Consider the following 13,464-nt stretch of genomic DNA (forward strand, 5'->3'; position numbering starts at 1 on the left):
TATGCAATCATTGCAGTTGAGTTGTAGACTTTAGAGTTTTAATAAGGTGCCTTTCAATTGCTTTTTCATTGGGGATAACATTATTCCTTACAATCATCCTGGCATTATTCTGTTTGGATGAACTATTTGAAGGAAATCCTTTTTTTTTTTTTGGCTTAAAAATAAATAAGCAAACCCATCTATGTTTGAGTAATATTGAACTTCAGCATTTCTTTGAGAAAAAAATATATAGCTGAAGACAGATTCACACTTTTTTTTCCAAATACAAAAGCTGATAGTTTAAGTGTAATTCTATTTCTATTGTGTATCAGTTGGAAAAGAGATAAATACCAAGAAAGGGGGAGGGGGAATAGAATAAATGAGAAAAAAGCAGGGATATCTGATTGGACTCCTGTAGAGGAGCAGTTTCGTTTTGAAGGTAAAGATGCCAATTAATGCATGTTGCATGTAACATAGTTGTCTGATTTAAAGTTCCAGAGTATTGCAGACTGGATTTAGATTAAAAACCAAACTTGGTCTGTTTTGTTTATTTTGTTGGTTTTATTTGTTTTGTCTTTCTAAAGACATACTTTTAACTTTGGCCTGATTCCTATATTAAGAGCTGGACAATCATTTACAAAAGAAAACAAGGAGTCTGAAAGCCAGGAATATGGTTTTTTTTTCCTTTTTGCTCCTGTGTAATGTTTTTGTTTTCCTTCCTGAGCTGCAGCAGCTGAAATAATTTTTTATTGTTTTATTCTCGCTCACCATAGACATAGGGACATGTTTTCTTTGGCTAGACTTTTTAAAAGCCTACCTGATGAGAGAGCGGAACTGGTTGTCTAAGAGGCATTTGAGGTTGTGTGAATTGATTTCAAGTTTATTTTTTCCCTAACTACTGTGGACGATGAAGAGGAAAAAAAAACTTCCATGACATAAAATATGAACTATATTGAGCTTGAAGTAGACTTCCGGTTTGGAGAATGAGTCTGAGTATTATGAAGTTATTTAGATTGTAAATCTTGCTTTATTAAGTCCATCTTAAAGTGCCCTCTTAGTTCAGTTATTTGGGGTACTGAAACATAATGGTTTTTATATTATTTGATTCTAATCAGCACTTATAAACTTTTTTGGAATGAAAGCAATTATCTCCTTCTGTGTTCAGAAGATTATACTAAGGCCAAGGTTTTGGTTTTTTGTTTTTTTAAAAAAGAAAAACAAACACACAAAGACACAAACACTTGTTGGGGGGTAGGGAAAGGTAGAACATTAACTTCCCCAGGAATCTAACATAGACTTAATTTGTCTCTTAATCAAAAATTGGCAAGTAGTCTCCCATTAGGTATAGGAATTGCAATTCAGTTTTCCAACTGGTCACCTTAACAGAGTCCACACACAACAGAGGATAGAAACCTTAACAAGCTTCAGAAATATAACTATGCTCTTTTGGAAACTACTTTCCATGCAAATGTCACTTAGTATATTGAGCATATTAAATTGGTTATCGACAGCTCAGTATCTAGACAAGAGAATGAAACAGATGGAACAAAGTAAGATGGCAGCAAATGCAATGTCCTGCAAAAGGGTATAGTTATGGGTTGCAGACTTTCTAGGAATACACTGTAATGCAATATTTTGTTACTGGCTACCCCTATATGCATGATGCTTGTTTAAAAATGTAAATTCACTTTTTGCTTTTAGATTTTTCAGTTCCAAGTATAGAATGGCATGAGGCAAAATAATATGAAAAACAATTTTTAAATATTTAAATGATCAGCATTTAGAATTTAGGCTCAGTTTGAATCAGTTTGAATTTTTTTAACTGCATTAGTATTGTATTTCTTACATTGCTCTTAATATATGCATTTTGTATATCAAGTCAGCATTTCTGAAAACTGTATAAGATCCTTGTATACTTTCTTTCCATCAACATATACTTTTTCGTGCACACTTTCCTGTAAGACAGACATGTCAAACACAAGGCCCAGGGGGCCAGATCCGGCCCATGAAGTGGTTTCATGTGGCCCGCGAAGCCATCCTGGAAACAGTGAGGGAACGGCCCCCACTGCCTTGGCCCTGGCCCAGAGACCCTCCTCCTACCAGAGACCCTCAGATCTGTCCCACTCCTGCCCAGGTCCCCATAGGCACCCTTGATACGAACAATGTAGAACTGGCCACGCCCACCCAGTAGGTCATACGCACTCTATCCACACCCACCCAGTAGGCCACGCCCACCCAGGCCATACCCACCCAGCCCCCTGAGGGCAACCGCAATGCTGATGCGGCCCTCAATGAAATTGAGTTTGACACCCCTGCTGTAAGACATACAGCTGTGAACTATATATTTTTTTGTTTTTATTGAATGGCACATTATTATTATTTTAGTTGAAAACAACCTTAAAATCCTGAAGAACACAAATGTTGAAGGGCATATTTTTCCTATCCTTCCTTTCTTCCATTTTACAGGTCCCTTGGTAAATGATTTTATCTTGAAACCTACTAAATGGTTTTATCTCACGAAGTGTGGAGAAGGTGTACCTTTGCATTCCAACCTATAGATCCATACTGAAACAATGAATACTTTAAAAAATAAATATAAACAACTAAGGCCATAAAAGCTCTAGGGTAGAAAATGCAATGGAGTTTCAATTCATTGTTTGAAATTATTTTTTCCCCCAAAGAAACTCTAACCAATAACTGTCTAAAAAGTACAACAGATCCAGCATGGAATATAGTAATATTGAAGCCTTAACACTATTCTGTGATTCGTGAGTCGGAAATCAATGAGACCTCAGCTGCAGATCTCTTGAGCAGGCCCATTATGCTATTAATATCTGGGGAGATATTTTGCAGTAAATCATGCATGGTTTCAGCCCTTGTACATTCCAGCCATTTCTTTTAGGCTAACTTTTTGTCCCAGCAGAATGTATCTGATCATTAAGAGAAATCTGCCTTTATGGAAATTTAATGAATTTTAAGTTACTGAGAACACTGTGTTCAAATAAATCATGAAAATAATCCACTGCTTAGAGTTAGGCCAAAGTTTGTGACCCGGCAGGACTCTTTTTGAAATTTTCCATTCAAGATGATCACAGTTCCTTTTAGAAGTCTCTTGCTGTGCTGTGAAGCTGGAGCCCACTGTTGTCACTGGCTGACCTTTTCACATAAGTACATGGGAACTGCTGAAGCACTTCACATAGTCATAGAGGAGGGGGATGGAGATGAGTTCTGCTTTGGGTAGCAGTGCTCTGGCAGCTTGTCTACAAAGCTGAACTACATATTACACGAGTGTGATATAGAAGTGGAGTAGCCTTCCATATCATTAAGGAGAAACAGGCACTAGAGAGAGATTTGGATCAGAGAAGCAGTAAGAAGGAGTTGCATAACCCACCTCTCTACCCAGTAGCTCTTCATTCAGACTTTCCCTTCCAGAGTTACTTTTTTTCTTATAGGCTGCTAAGGTTCTGTTACATGGATGTACATGTAAGATTCTGTTCTCTCCCTTGTGAGACCTTCTGAGTGTGAAGCATTTGAGCTTCTTAAAATACACAAACATGATGAAGGATATAAAGTATTCCATACAATGTACTTAATCATGATTCTTGCTAATCAGCATGGATATACCACTCTATAATGCCTTGGTAAGACCACACGTGGAATACTGCATTCAGTTTTGGTCGCCATGATGTAAAAACGAGTCTAGAAACAGTACAGAGAACAGCAACAAAGATGATTAGGAGACTGGAGACTAAAACATATAAAGAATGGGTGCTGGAATTGGATATGTCTAGTTTAATGAAAAGAAGAACTAGGGGAGACATGTTAGCAGTGTTCCAATATCTAAGGGACATTTTAGAAGAGGGAGTCAACTTATTCTCCAAAGCACCTGAAGGCAGGACAAGAAGAAATGGATGGCAATTAATCAAGGAGAGAAGCAACCTGTTCTGTTCCAGTCTACGACCGGCTCTGTTTGAATGTCAGGGACAACCCCTTTTTATAGTCAACAAACTGGAAAAACCCAACCAAATTTATTTACAAGAAATCAAAAGTTCAAACAAGAGTTAAACAGTAATAACAGACCAGGACTCTAGCAGAAAATCTTCAAATGGTTGCCTTCAGCAACCAGCACCTCCCACACCTTCCTCTTTTATCAGCAGTCCCAAGGTGTGGCTTCTCATTGCCTTCTCCCAAGTTGCCTCATTGCCTTCCTCTGCTCTGCTCTGCTGGATTGCCTCTGGCTCCTTGCATCCCTGAATAGAACCAGCTGTGAATCATCTACATCCAATACCTTGTGCTCACACAGCTGAGTCTGAGGAGGAACATGATGGGAGGGGCCAGGCTGAGAGTCCTGCAGTGTATCAGAGCCTCCCTCTGATACCAAAGGCTCTCCAAACCCTCCTCCTCCTCCTGTTCAGACTCATCAGACTCAGCTGCTGATATTACAGGCTGACGCTGAATCACAACACAACCTAGAACTAAGGAGAAATTTCCTGACAGAATAATTAATCAGTGGAACAACTTGCCACCAGAAGTCGTGGATGCTCCAACGCTGGAAGTTTTCCAAAAGAGATTGAACAACCATTTGTCTGAAATAGTATGGGTTTCCTGCGTGAGCAGGGTTTGGAGTAGAGGATTTCCGAGGTTCCTTCCAACTCTGTTATTCTTATTCCTTATTCTTCTTATCCCTCTCCTCTCCCTCTCCTCTCCTCCACTTCAAATAGTTGTTTGGCTGTCCTGAAGAGCCTGGCAGCATTCCAAGGATAGAGCATGTCAATGGAATGGCACTAGGTTATACAGTAGCATTGCTCCCAGGAAATGTTTTGAAAAAATGATGGTTGGCCTCAGTATTTAACAAATTATTTGAAGTAGCATCTGAAATTCTTAGAATTGATCCAATGAATATTTTCTCCATTTCCACAGAGAAGGGTGATAATTCAGCACAGCCTTAGTTTGGACTTCTGTTAGATTGCCAGTGTGTGAACTCTGATTGCCAGGAGCTCCCATTATTCAGATTTCAGACATTTATTTCATGAACAATTTAGGACATATCTTGAACAATTTTAGCATTTGGAGAAGAAACGTAATATACTTGGTTTCCAAGAAGGAAGAAAAAAAAGGACCTATTGACAAAGCAAACCCAAGTTTAAAGATTTCTTGGAATCAGGAAAAAAAAATCTTCACACCCATTTATATGAGAAATATATAAAAAGAAAAATACCACTTGGAAAATACTGATAAGTCTTATCACTTGTGGATTCTAGTGATTGAGGGGTGTGTATGTGATGCTTTTCCTGATTTGGGTGTTTGAATCGTGTACAAGTGTAGCTCCTGAAGTTTAGGACCAGCGTTGACACCCTTTGCTTGCCTGACACATAGCACGGACACATGTCTGAGATTTGAAAGTGGAAAATGTATTGCGTGATTCATTTCTCCTTTGTGATATTTCAGCCAATTAAGTTCTCTTTGGCTACCTGACAGGCTGCCTAAAGTTCAGTGTTGAACTGAAAGCAAGGGAAGATTGTCCCTCTTGGCTTTTCTCAATTCATGGTTTTGGTCTGCTACTCAGTATCTTTGTCCAGCTGTGATCATTACATAGAAAAGTGAGAAGAAAACAAGCTGAAGAAAAGATGAATTGATTTCTGCTAGAATCCAGTGAGAGGGAAAGTTCTTTATGCAGATTTTCTCAGGCTGAACACAATACATCAAAGACATTACCTTTTGTCTGGAATTTACATGAAGTTTCATTTCCCCACTGATAGTATCTTTCCGAATGTAAACATTAAATGCTCAGCGGTCATTTTTAGATACACACAACAAGTAGTTTGAGGATTTATTTCTCCTCACAGGAAGCTGTGGTCATCACTCACAAGTTCTCATGAGGAGTTCCCAAACTTGTTCTTCATGGTTTACATTTGAGTAGTTCTGGTAACAAAGATAATGTACTCAACACTTTCTCATGGATGTGAAGATGAAGTTGGGGTTCAAAGGAGTCCCTGTGATTGAGATGTACAGAAAAGAGTAATGCACTCATGAAAACTATTCTTCATAGAATTCTTAAATGCCCTACCACAATAACCATTGGAGGGATGCATGTTTAGTTCTGGCACACTTCAAAGAAACAGTGGCAGAAATGTTACTTCTCCCAGGGTAAGATTTAGTAGCTCAGCTGCTCCCCAAATTATGCTGCTCCCCAAGTGATTTATTGTACCATAAATAGATTTGTTTTATCTCACAGTAGGAATACTCACAAATCTCCCTTTGATTAAGTCTGTCAAAGAACTGATAAAAGGGTGGAGCTAAGCACTAAAGCCATCATTTCTTTCTTCTGCTGGACAGTTCGGTGCATTTAAGAAGTAATGGATTATAAAGTGAGTTGAGAGGTTAGTAAATTTTCTTTAAGGCAAAGCACAATCAAGGATCACAAAGAGATTTCATGGCAGTCCTGTGCCAATAATTGTACAACATTAAGAATTTTTGAAGTGGGGCAGGAGAGAGGAATCACCCACTTGGTGGAGCAGTGGGCTAATGCCTCCTTAAGTAACACCAGCTGCCTGCAATTAGTGCAGGTTCGCATCTCACCAGGTTGACTCAGCCTTCCATCCTTCCCAGGTAGGTAAAATGAGGACCCAGATTGTTGGGGCCAATTAAGCTGACTTTGTAATAATGCCGCTTGGGGTGTGTGTGTGAAAGCCCTAATAAGCAGGCATATACATAGAATGAAGGCTACTGCTAAGCTTGTAAGCTGCCCTGAGTCTTATGAGAAGGGCGGGATATAAATGGAATTTTAAAAAAAAACTTCAACCATTCTTCAACTTGAAATTTGTATACTAAAATACAGGTGCATAAACTCCAATAACTGTAAATTCTGCAAGTCCAGGCTTGCAAAAATAAGGAATGTCAACTCCATGTTTATTCATTTATTAAAAGCTTTTATAGATTATTATAATCCCAATGGATCGTGTTCAGAATTGTATATTGGGAGAAGAGAGTAGTGTGGTGTTTCAAGTACCGTGTTGCACGCTGGTTGAAGGGCTGACACAGTTGTGATTCAATTTCCTTCTTCTATTCAATCCTTTCCGTTCCTGTTTGCTTGCACAATTAACAATGTATGTTTCACAGTCATTCGTATATTATAGTATTATTTAAATTTATATGCATGAGATATGTACTACGTAGCATGTTTTGCACAGAGCTATACACCCAAAACAGTCCTGGGAAGTTTACACTTTTTTATTGCTCTAAGATAGGTTCTGTGTAAAGCATGCAAATGTGTCTAAAATGTTTTTAAAGGCATAAATCTCTCTCTTTTTAATTGAAAGAGTTAATTTTTTCCTCTAAACATAAATAAAAAAAGAATTTAGCTTTTTATAAGAAATCATCTTTAGGAATGGAGTAGAATATAAGCTGCAATAAAAAAATACATAAATTTCTAGAAAAACCTACCTGAGGCTGTCATAAGGCTAATAGGCTGCAGTCTTTTGGCAGTCCCCAGCAGATAGAAGGGAAGAAAGTCTTATTGAACATGAAGTTGACTGCATTCAGCAAGAGGGTCATACATTATTCCAATCTGATGTGTGGCATATGGCATCAAGAAAGTAAGACAGGCAAAAGGAGCTTAGAGATGGAGGAACCAAAGCCTTATTTGATGTAGATGAATTCAAAGAGTAAGGTTTGTTTAGAATAGTTGGAAACTACAAAATGAGTATAAAAGAGCCTGAAGGAAAGGGACACTTTAAAAAGAAAAATTAAAAATGGGCAGAAGTACAGGTTCTGAGGAAAGGCTAAGTCCACCAAATATTAGATAATAAATCTTATTACAAAAATGACTTGATAATGAAGAATGAACTGTGCACAGATATTTGTTTCCCTAGTCTAGCCAGATAGAGCAAAACATCCAATTCAATGGATGCAAAATCCCTTATATATGCCTAATCAAGAATTATTTTACCCTCAAAGGATGTGCATGCAGCTCATTTCTGCTAAAACTTTAGCCAATCATTTGGAAACATTGATCTAGTAAAATCTGAAAAAAGCATGTGAAAGAACAATTCCATTTTTCATACTGGAGTAAAAACTCCTGCAAGTTTGAGGCTCTAAAACCCTGAGACTATTTTCCCATATAGTTATCCCTCTGGCTCTTCATTGTTTTGATTTTGAAGAGATCTTGAGCATCCTCATAACTGACTCTAAGGCTATTCCTCTTGCCAAATTTAAGTTACTATTGGTCTTGAGTTGACCAGCATAAACCTCACTATCCTTACCACAATCCAGTCTCTATTGGTTCTGTTGTAGCTCAATGCTGACTTGTAATACCATTGTGTTGCATAAACACGACATATTAAGCAACTTGGATGTCACCAACCAGTGGGAAACCATACAGAACACTGAATGCTTCTTGATGGAACTTGGAGAGGTATTACAAAAAAAAGCAAAGCAAAACCAGCTTTTAAAATAATTGTATACTTAAAACACCCTATTCTTATTATTCAATAAAGTGCAAACAGTGAAAATGTCTCTTGAAACCAGCTAACTGAATTAAAATTAAGTGTAATTAAGTTGTAGAAATATCAGAAGGTGAAACTTTCTGTCTCTGGTATAGCAGAGAATTGTGTTTTTTCAGCATAAGATCTATAGAATGAGGGATCTATGTCCTTTAGATGTTGCTGAACTAGTATCTCCAGCCATTCCACAGCTTGATTAGGGCTGCTAGCAGCTGTGATTTAGCAACATCTGTGGTGCCCCAGATTCCCCATTCCTAAGATTTACCTTATTTAAATTTGTTATACCCCCCCAGCTCCAATGAATTCTTATGTTTATATATATATATAATTGTAATGTTTGAATGCATACAGTTTTCTGAATCAAATATACCCCATTTGTCTTCATAAAATACAGGAATTTTACCTAATCTTTTATTCTTCTTGCCAACTTTTCCAATTCTCTTATTATCGCCTATTGACTTCTCAGTAATACGCAACCAGCAGTGATTAATTTATCACAGGATATACACCCCAAACTCATCCATAATGCAGTTTGGCTTGTTCTAGTTTAAGCTGATAACCTGTGGCCCACAAGCCACGAAAGTCACAACTTGCCTATCCCTGCTTTAGAGAACCAAGGAAAATGACAAAAAGTGATGTTATAATATTCATCCATTGACTCAGAATTGTCTAAGAGCAGTCTTTTTCTTTTCTTTTGTATCTGCAAACAAATTTTCTTCCAGTTCAAGAATTTTATTGGAAAAGCCAAAATGAGGCTTTGAGTTATTTCATAATGTTAAAAAATAGAAAAATAAAGTAAAATAAAATGAGGTTATAAGTAGAAGTTTTTTTCATAGCAAATAAACAATGTCATATGAATTGGTTTCCTAATGTTACACTTAAGCAAAAGATCGTCATATATCTATTATATTTTCCTTTAAAAACTAAAAAACATAAAAGTTTCGATTTCAAAAAACAAATCTGTATTTTTTTTAGCCACTCTGCATTAGCTGAAGTACCCATAGTGTAATTTGGAAGCATTTGCTCCTCTTGTGCAGATAGCTGTAGTTTGCTGTTTCTTCCATTTTTTGGATAAAGATCTAATTTCCTGATGTGCCATGAATGTATAGTAGCATCTTTGTGAAACTCAGGCAAAAAACAATGAAATGGCTCTATTTTTTGTGAATTTTAGGACCGCCTATTTTTCGTCATGGAATATGTCAACGGAGGCGACCTAATGTTTCAGATTCAACGTTCACGCAAATTTGATGAGCCTCGCTCCCGCTTCTATGCAGCAGAAGTCACATCGGCACTCATGTTTTTACATCAACATGGCGTCATCTACAGGTACTTTTCTTTCAGAGGTTATAAAAAAAGAATTATTAAAGCTCTTCATTTCATTAGTGTTGGCTAAAGTCCAGGGTCTCTTAGCAACCGTATTGGCTGTTAGTTTCTGCTTGCTAACACAGAACTTTTTTTCTTACTCTGTTTGAGGTAGGGAGAAGACTGTTTATCATTCTGAATGTTAGCATTTGAATCGTCTCTGCAGGCCTTGCCAGCTGTGGTTGCCAGTTTTGTATTATAAAACAAGCAACGCTTATTTTAAAAACTTGGCACGCTGTGACCCATCGTTGACTTTGGTTGCGGATCAGGGCAATCTCTTCAGTTTTCTTCTTCTGCCATGGATTTCCTTTCATTTCGGAACTCCCTGCCACTTCCTGGGTTTGTTTGTCTTAATTGTCTCCAGTCTGAGATGGGATAATCATACGATGAGGCTTTGTACACAAAGTCTTGATGGTGAGGGTGAAGGCTCAGCCACTAACAGGAAGAACCTCTTTGGAGACAACTTGAATTTCTTCCCTGTACCCCCTGATTGGCATCTGGCTGAACAATAACAAAATCTGAATTGCTAACTTTTCATTATGCCATGAAGAATACACTTAGAGATAAATATTTATTATTAGAAACAAGGAACTTCTTAATACATTTTCACCTATTATCTCTCGTATGTTATTAAAGCCTTTATCTTGTCGTTTCACTCTTCCTCTCCTTCTTTTCCTCCTAAAACAAAAACAAAGAAAAGAAACTGGCAGTTTTTCACGACTTCAGATAAAATTTGGCAGGCATATACAGAAGAAAATGCAGTAAGGGAAATTGGCTGTGGGATCACTTCTCTTTCATGAAGTACTTGAAGTGGGTAGTCACAAAGCACTATTCACAGGGAGGTTGCTGCAGATATATCATTGCCAACTACCAGTAAAAATGAAGCAGAAAAATAATACCTGTCTGGGAGCACACAGGAATATGTATTGGAGGGGAGAGAAAATTAAGAATTTCTTGCTTTTCCTATCCAGATCTTGCTAGATTGAACCAAAGTGTACTGGGAATTCAGTGGCATAGACGTCAGTCCATTTATTCCTCTGAAAGAGAGCTAAGCAACTTAAAACTTACTACAATATTTTAAGAGCAAAACAAGTCACACATGATACATAATACACACTATATTCCAGAAAAAGAGAAAGACAGGAAGAGAAAGATTTTAATAAGGATTCTATAAACGGTATTTTATTCCCCCTCTTCATCCTTCAGTTCTTTTCAGGGGAAAAAAATCTTACCCTGGTACATAAAAATTCCTAGAAAAATTCTGATTCTGTACTTACTTTGGAAAATTTGATTTCTATGCTGTTGATACTTCCATTTCCCAATTCCACTGCAGCAATTTGAAGACAATATGTATTTGTATGTGTTTACACCACATACTCAGAAATGCCGAGAACAAAAAACAAAAATAATTACTTTCCCGCAAATTGCCGAAAGTCCTAGAGCAACAGTCTCCCTCAACTCCACATCATATAAAAGGGAACTACAATAAATTGCCTGCACCTGAAACACACTCACTTCTTGTGTGTTCATATGTCTGTCCATAAAAAAGTCTGACCACAAAAAATAGATCATATGAGGAGGCAGGGCTGAAAAGCTGCCAAGCCACCATTCCCTTTGAAAGATTTGCTAACATGGTTGCAGCCAAAGAACTAAGAAGTGAGATAAAACTAAGATTTCCTCGAATGGAAACAACTACTATGCCTGCAGAACCACAGTATTTCAGGGCACAAACTAGTTTCTTAGCAGTGTAACATGCAACATAGCTGAGCTGAAAATAAATAGAACAGAGATGAAGTCATGGAATCTCAGAAACATGGAACCAATCAGTAAAGAGAAAGTGGAAGTGCTGTTACTGCCTATATATTTTGTGTTGTGTACTCAACAAAAATAAATTATTTACAGTCAAATCTTTTTTTAAAAAAAATGCCTTGAATGTGTCACAATGTCATGACCTATTTTCGATTTAGTGCTATTGTACAGAAAGAAGATGGCTGTTTTTAACAAAGTTGTTGAGAAATAGGATCTGCTCCTATCAGTCAAAATTCCCATCACTATAATTAAGAAGCAGATAGCCAGCTGCCAAACAAAGTACCTCTTCTCTGCATTGCCTGTATAAATGCAGAGATTACTGGTCTTTAAGTCTTACTAGTAGTTGTAGTTCAGTGACATCTGGAGTGCCAAAGATTGCATTCTCCTGCTGAGAGAAAGGATCAATGTCATGCAATGTGGAAATTTCCATGAACATTTTCTTCTCCAATGGAAAGAAACCAAGAGTGGCTTATGTCTTCATGCCTTTTTCTTATATGATGGAGAACCAGGGGACTGGCAAAAGAAAAGAATTACTTGAGAATTTCAGTGTTGTATCACCCTTTGTAACAATAGAGTAAGCCTCTGATTTTAATGGACTTTACAGAAGGAAGAATATCTGTTTAAGCTGAATGATGTCCATTAAACTGAGGATTTACTGGTAGATATAATTAGGGAAAGGTGGCCCATCAAGTAACCTGGCCTCAAACCATTGTAGCACTTTAACGGTGATAATCAACACCTAGAAGCAAATCAGCAAGAAATGCAGTTCCTGCAAAAGAGATGGCACTCTCTTTGGATTTGCACAAAATCATGTGCATTTTCAGCCAACTGAAGCTTCTGGTTACTCTTCAAGGGCAGCCCAATGTAGTATGCATTACAGTAGTCCAAACAGGAGGTGACCATGGTGTGGATGACTGTGAGAAGGACCCTTAACAAATATCAAAGAAGGAAGCCATTTTTTTTCATTTCCTTGAATTCCGAGCACATCAGAAGATATGGTGTTTTTTTTTTAAAGAACGTAACTACAGCAACTCTGGCCCTTTCTCACCAAAGAATTTTGCATTACTGATATCCCTGAAATATAATTGACACACAAAAAAATGTGTAATGTGGATGAAGTGATACTTGGCTTATTGTAGGATGTACAAATTGCAACTACTTTTCAGGTTGCAGTCACCATAGCCTGGTTCTTGAGAACATACAACAGTAGTGGACCTTATTCATGATGACAAGGTGGAAGCTTACCGCAAGGAGGTTGAAGGATTGGTGAACTGGTGTAAGGAAAACAGCCTAGTTTTAAATACCGGAAAAAACAAAGAGATCATTGTCCATTTCAGAAAACGCAGGCACGGCCACACTTCTCTGTGCATTAATAATTCACCTGTGGAGATGGTTACCAGCATCAAATTCCTGGGTGTGCAGCTAACGAGTAGGCTGGCTTGGTCGCTCAACAGTGAGAAACTGGTGAAGCGGGCACAGCAGCACCTGCATTTTCTGCGTCGCATGAGAAAAGCACATCTTCCTTTCCCTATCCTGACCACTTTCTACAAGGGGACGATCGAGAGCATCCTGTCATACAGCATCACAGTCTGGTTTGGAAGCATCACTGCTTCAGACAGGAAGGCGGTGTAGAGAGTGGTGAGGATGGCCGAAAAGATCATTGGCAGTTCCCTCCCCTCCATCCAGGACGTAGCACAGAAGCGTTGCTTGAGCAGGGTCTGTAAGATTATCTGGGACATTACACATCCTCTTCATGACCTGTTTTCCCTGTTACCTTCTGGGAGGAGGCTTCGTGGTATCTGTAGCAGAACAT

General features: G+C 38.0%; 1 protein-coding gene across 2 annotated transcripts in view; it reads left to right on the plus strand.

Annotated features, from left to right (window-relative positions):
• The window catches only part of PRKCE (protein kinase C epsilon), a 338,032-nt gene that overhangs the window by 282,460 nt on the left and 42,108 nt on the right, over positions 1–13,464 (plus strand). For both annotated transcript variants that reach the window (XM_083361586.1, XM_083361587.1), the window contains one exon: positions 9,652–9,806. In XM_083361586.1, coding sequence (XP_083217712.1) covers positions 9,652–9,806 — 155 coding nt within the window. The remainder of the gene's footprint in view (positions 1–9,651; positions 9,807–13,464) is intronic.

Source organism: Vipera ursinii, assembly GCF_947247035.1.
Source record: "Vipera ursinii genome assembly, chromosome: 1".
In the NCBI taxonomy this organism is placed as follows: Eukaryota; Metazoa; Chordata; class Lepidosauria; order Squamata; family Viperidae; genus Vipera; species Vipera ursinii.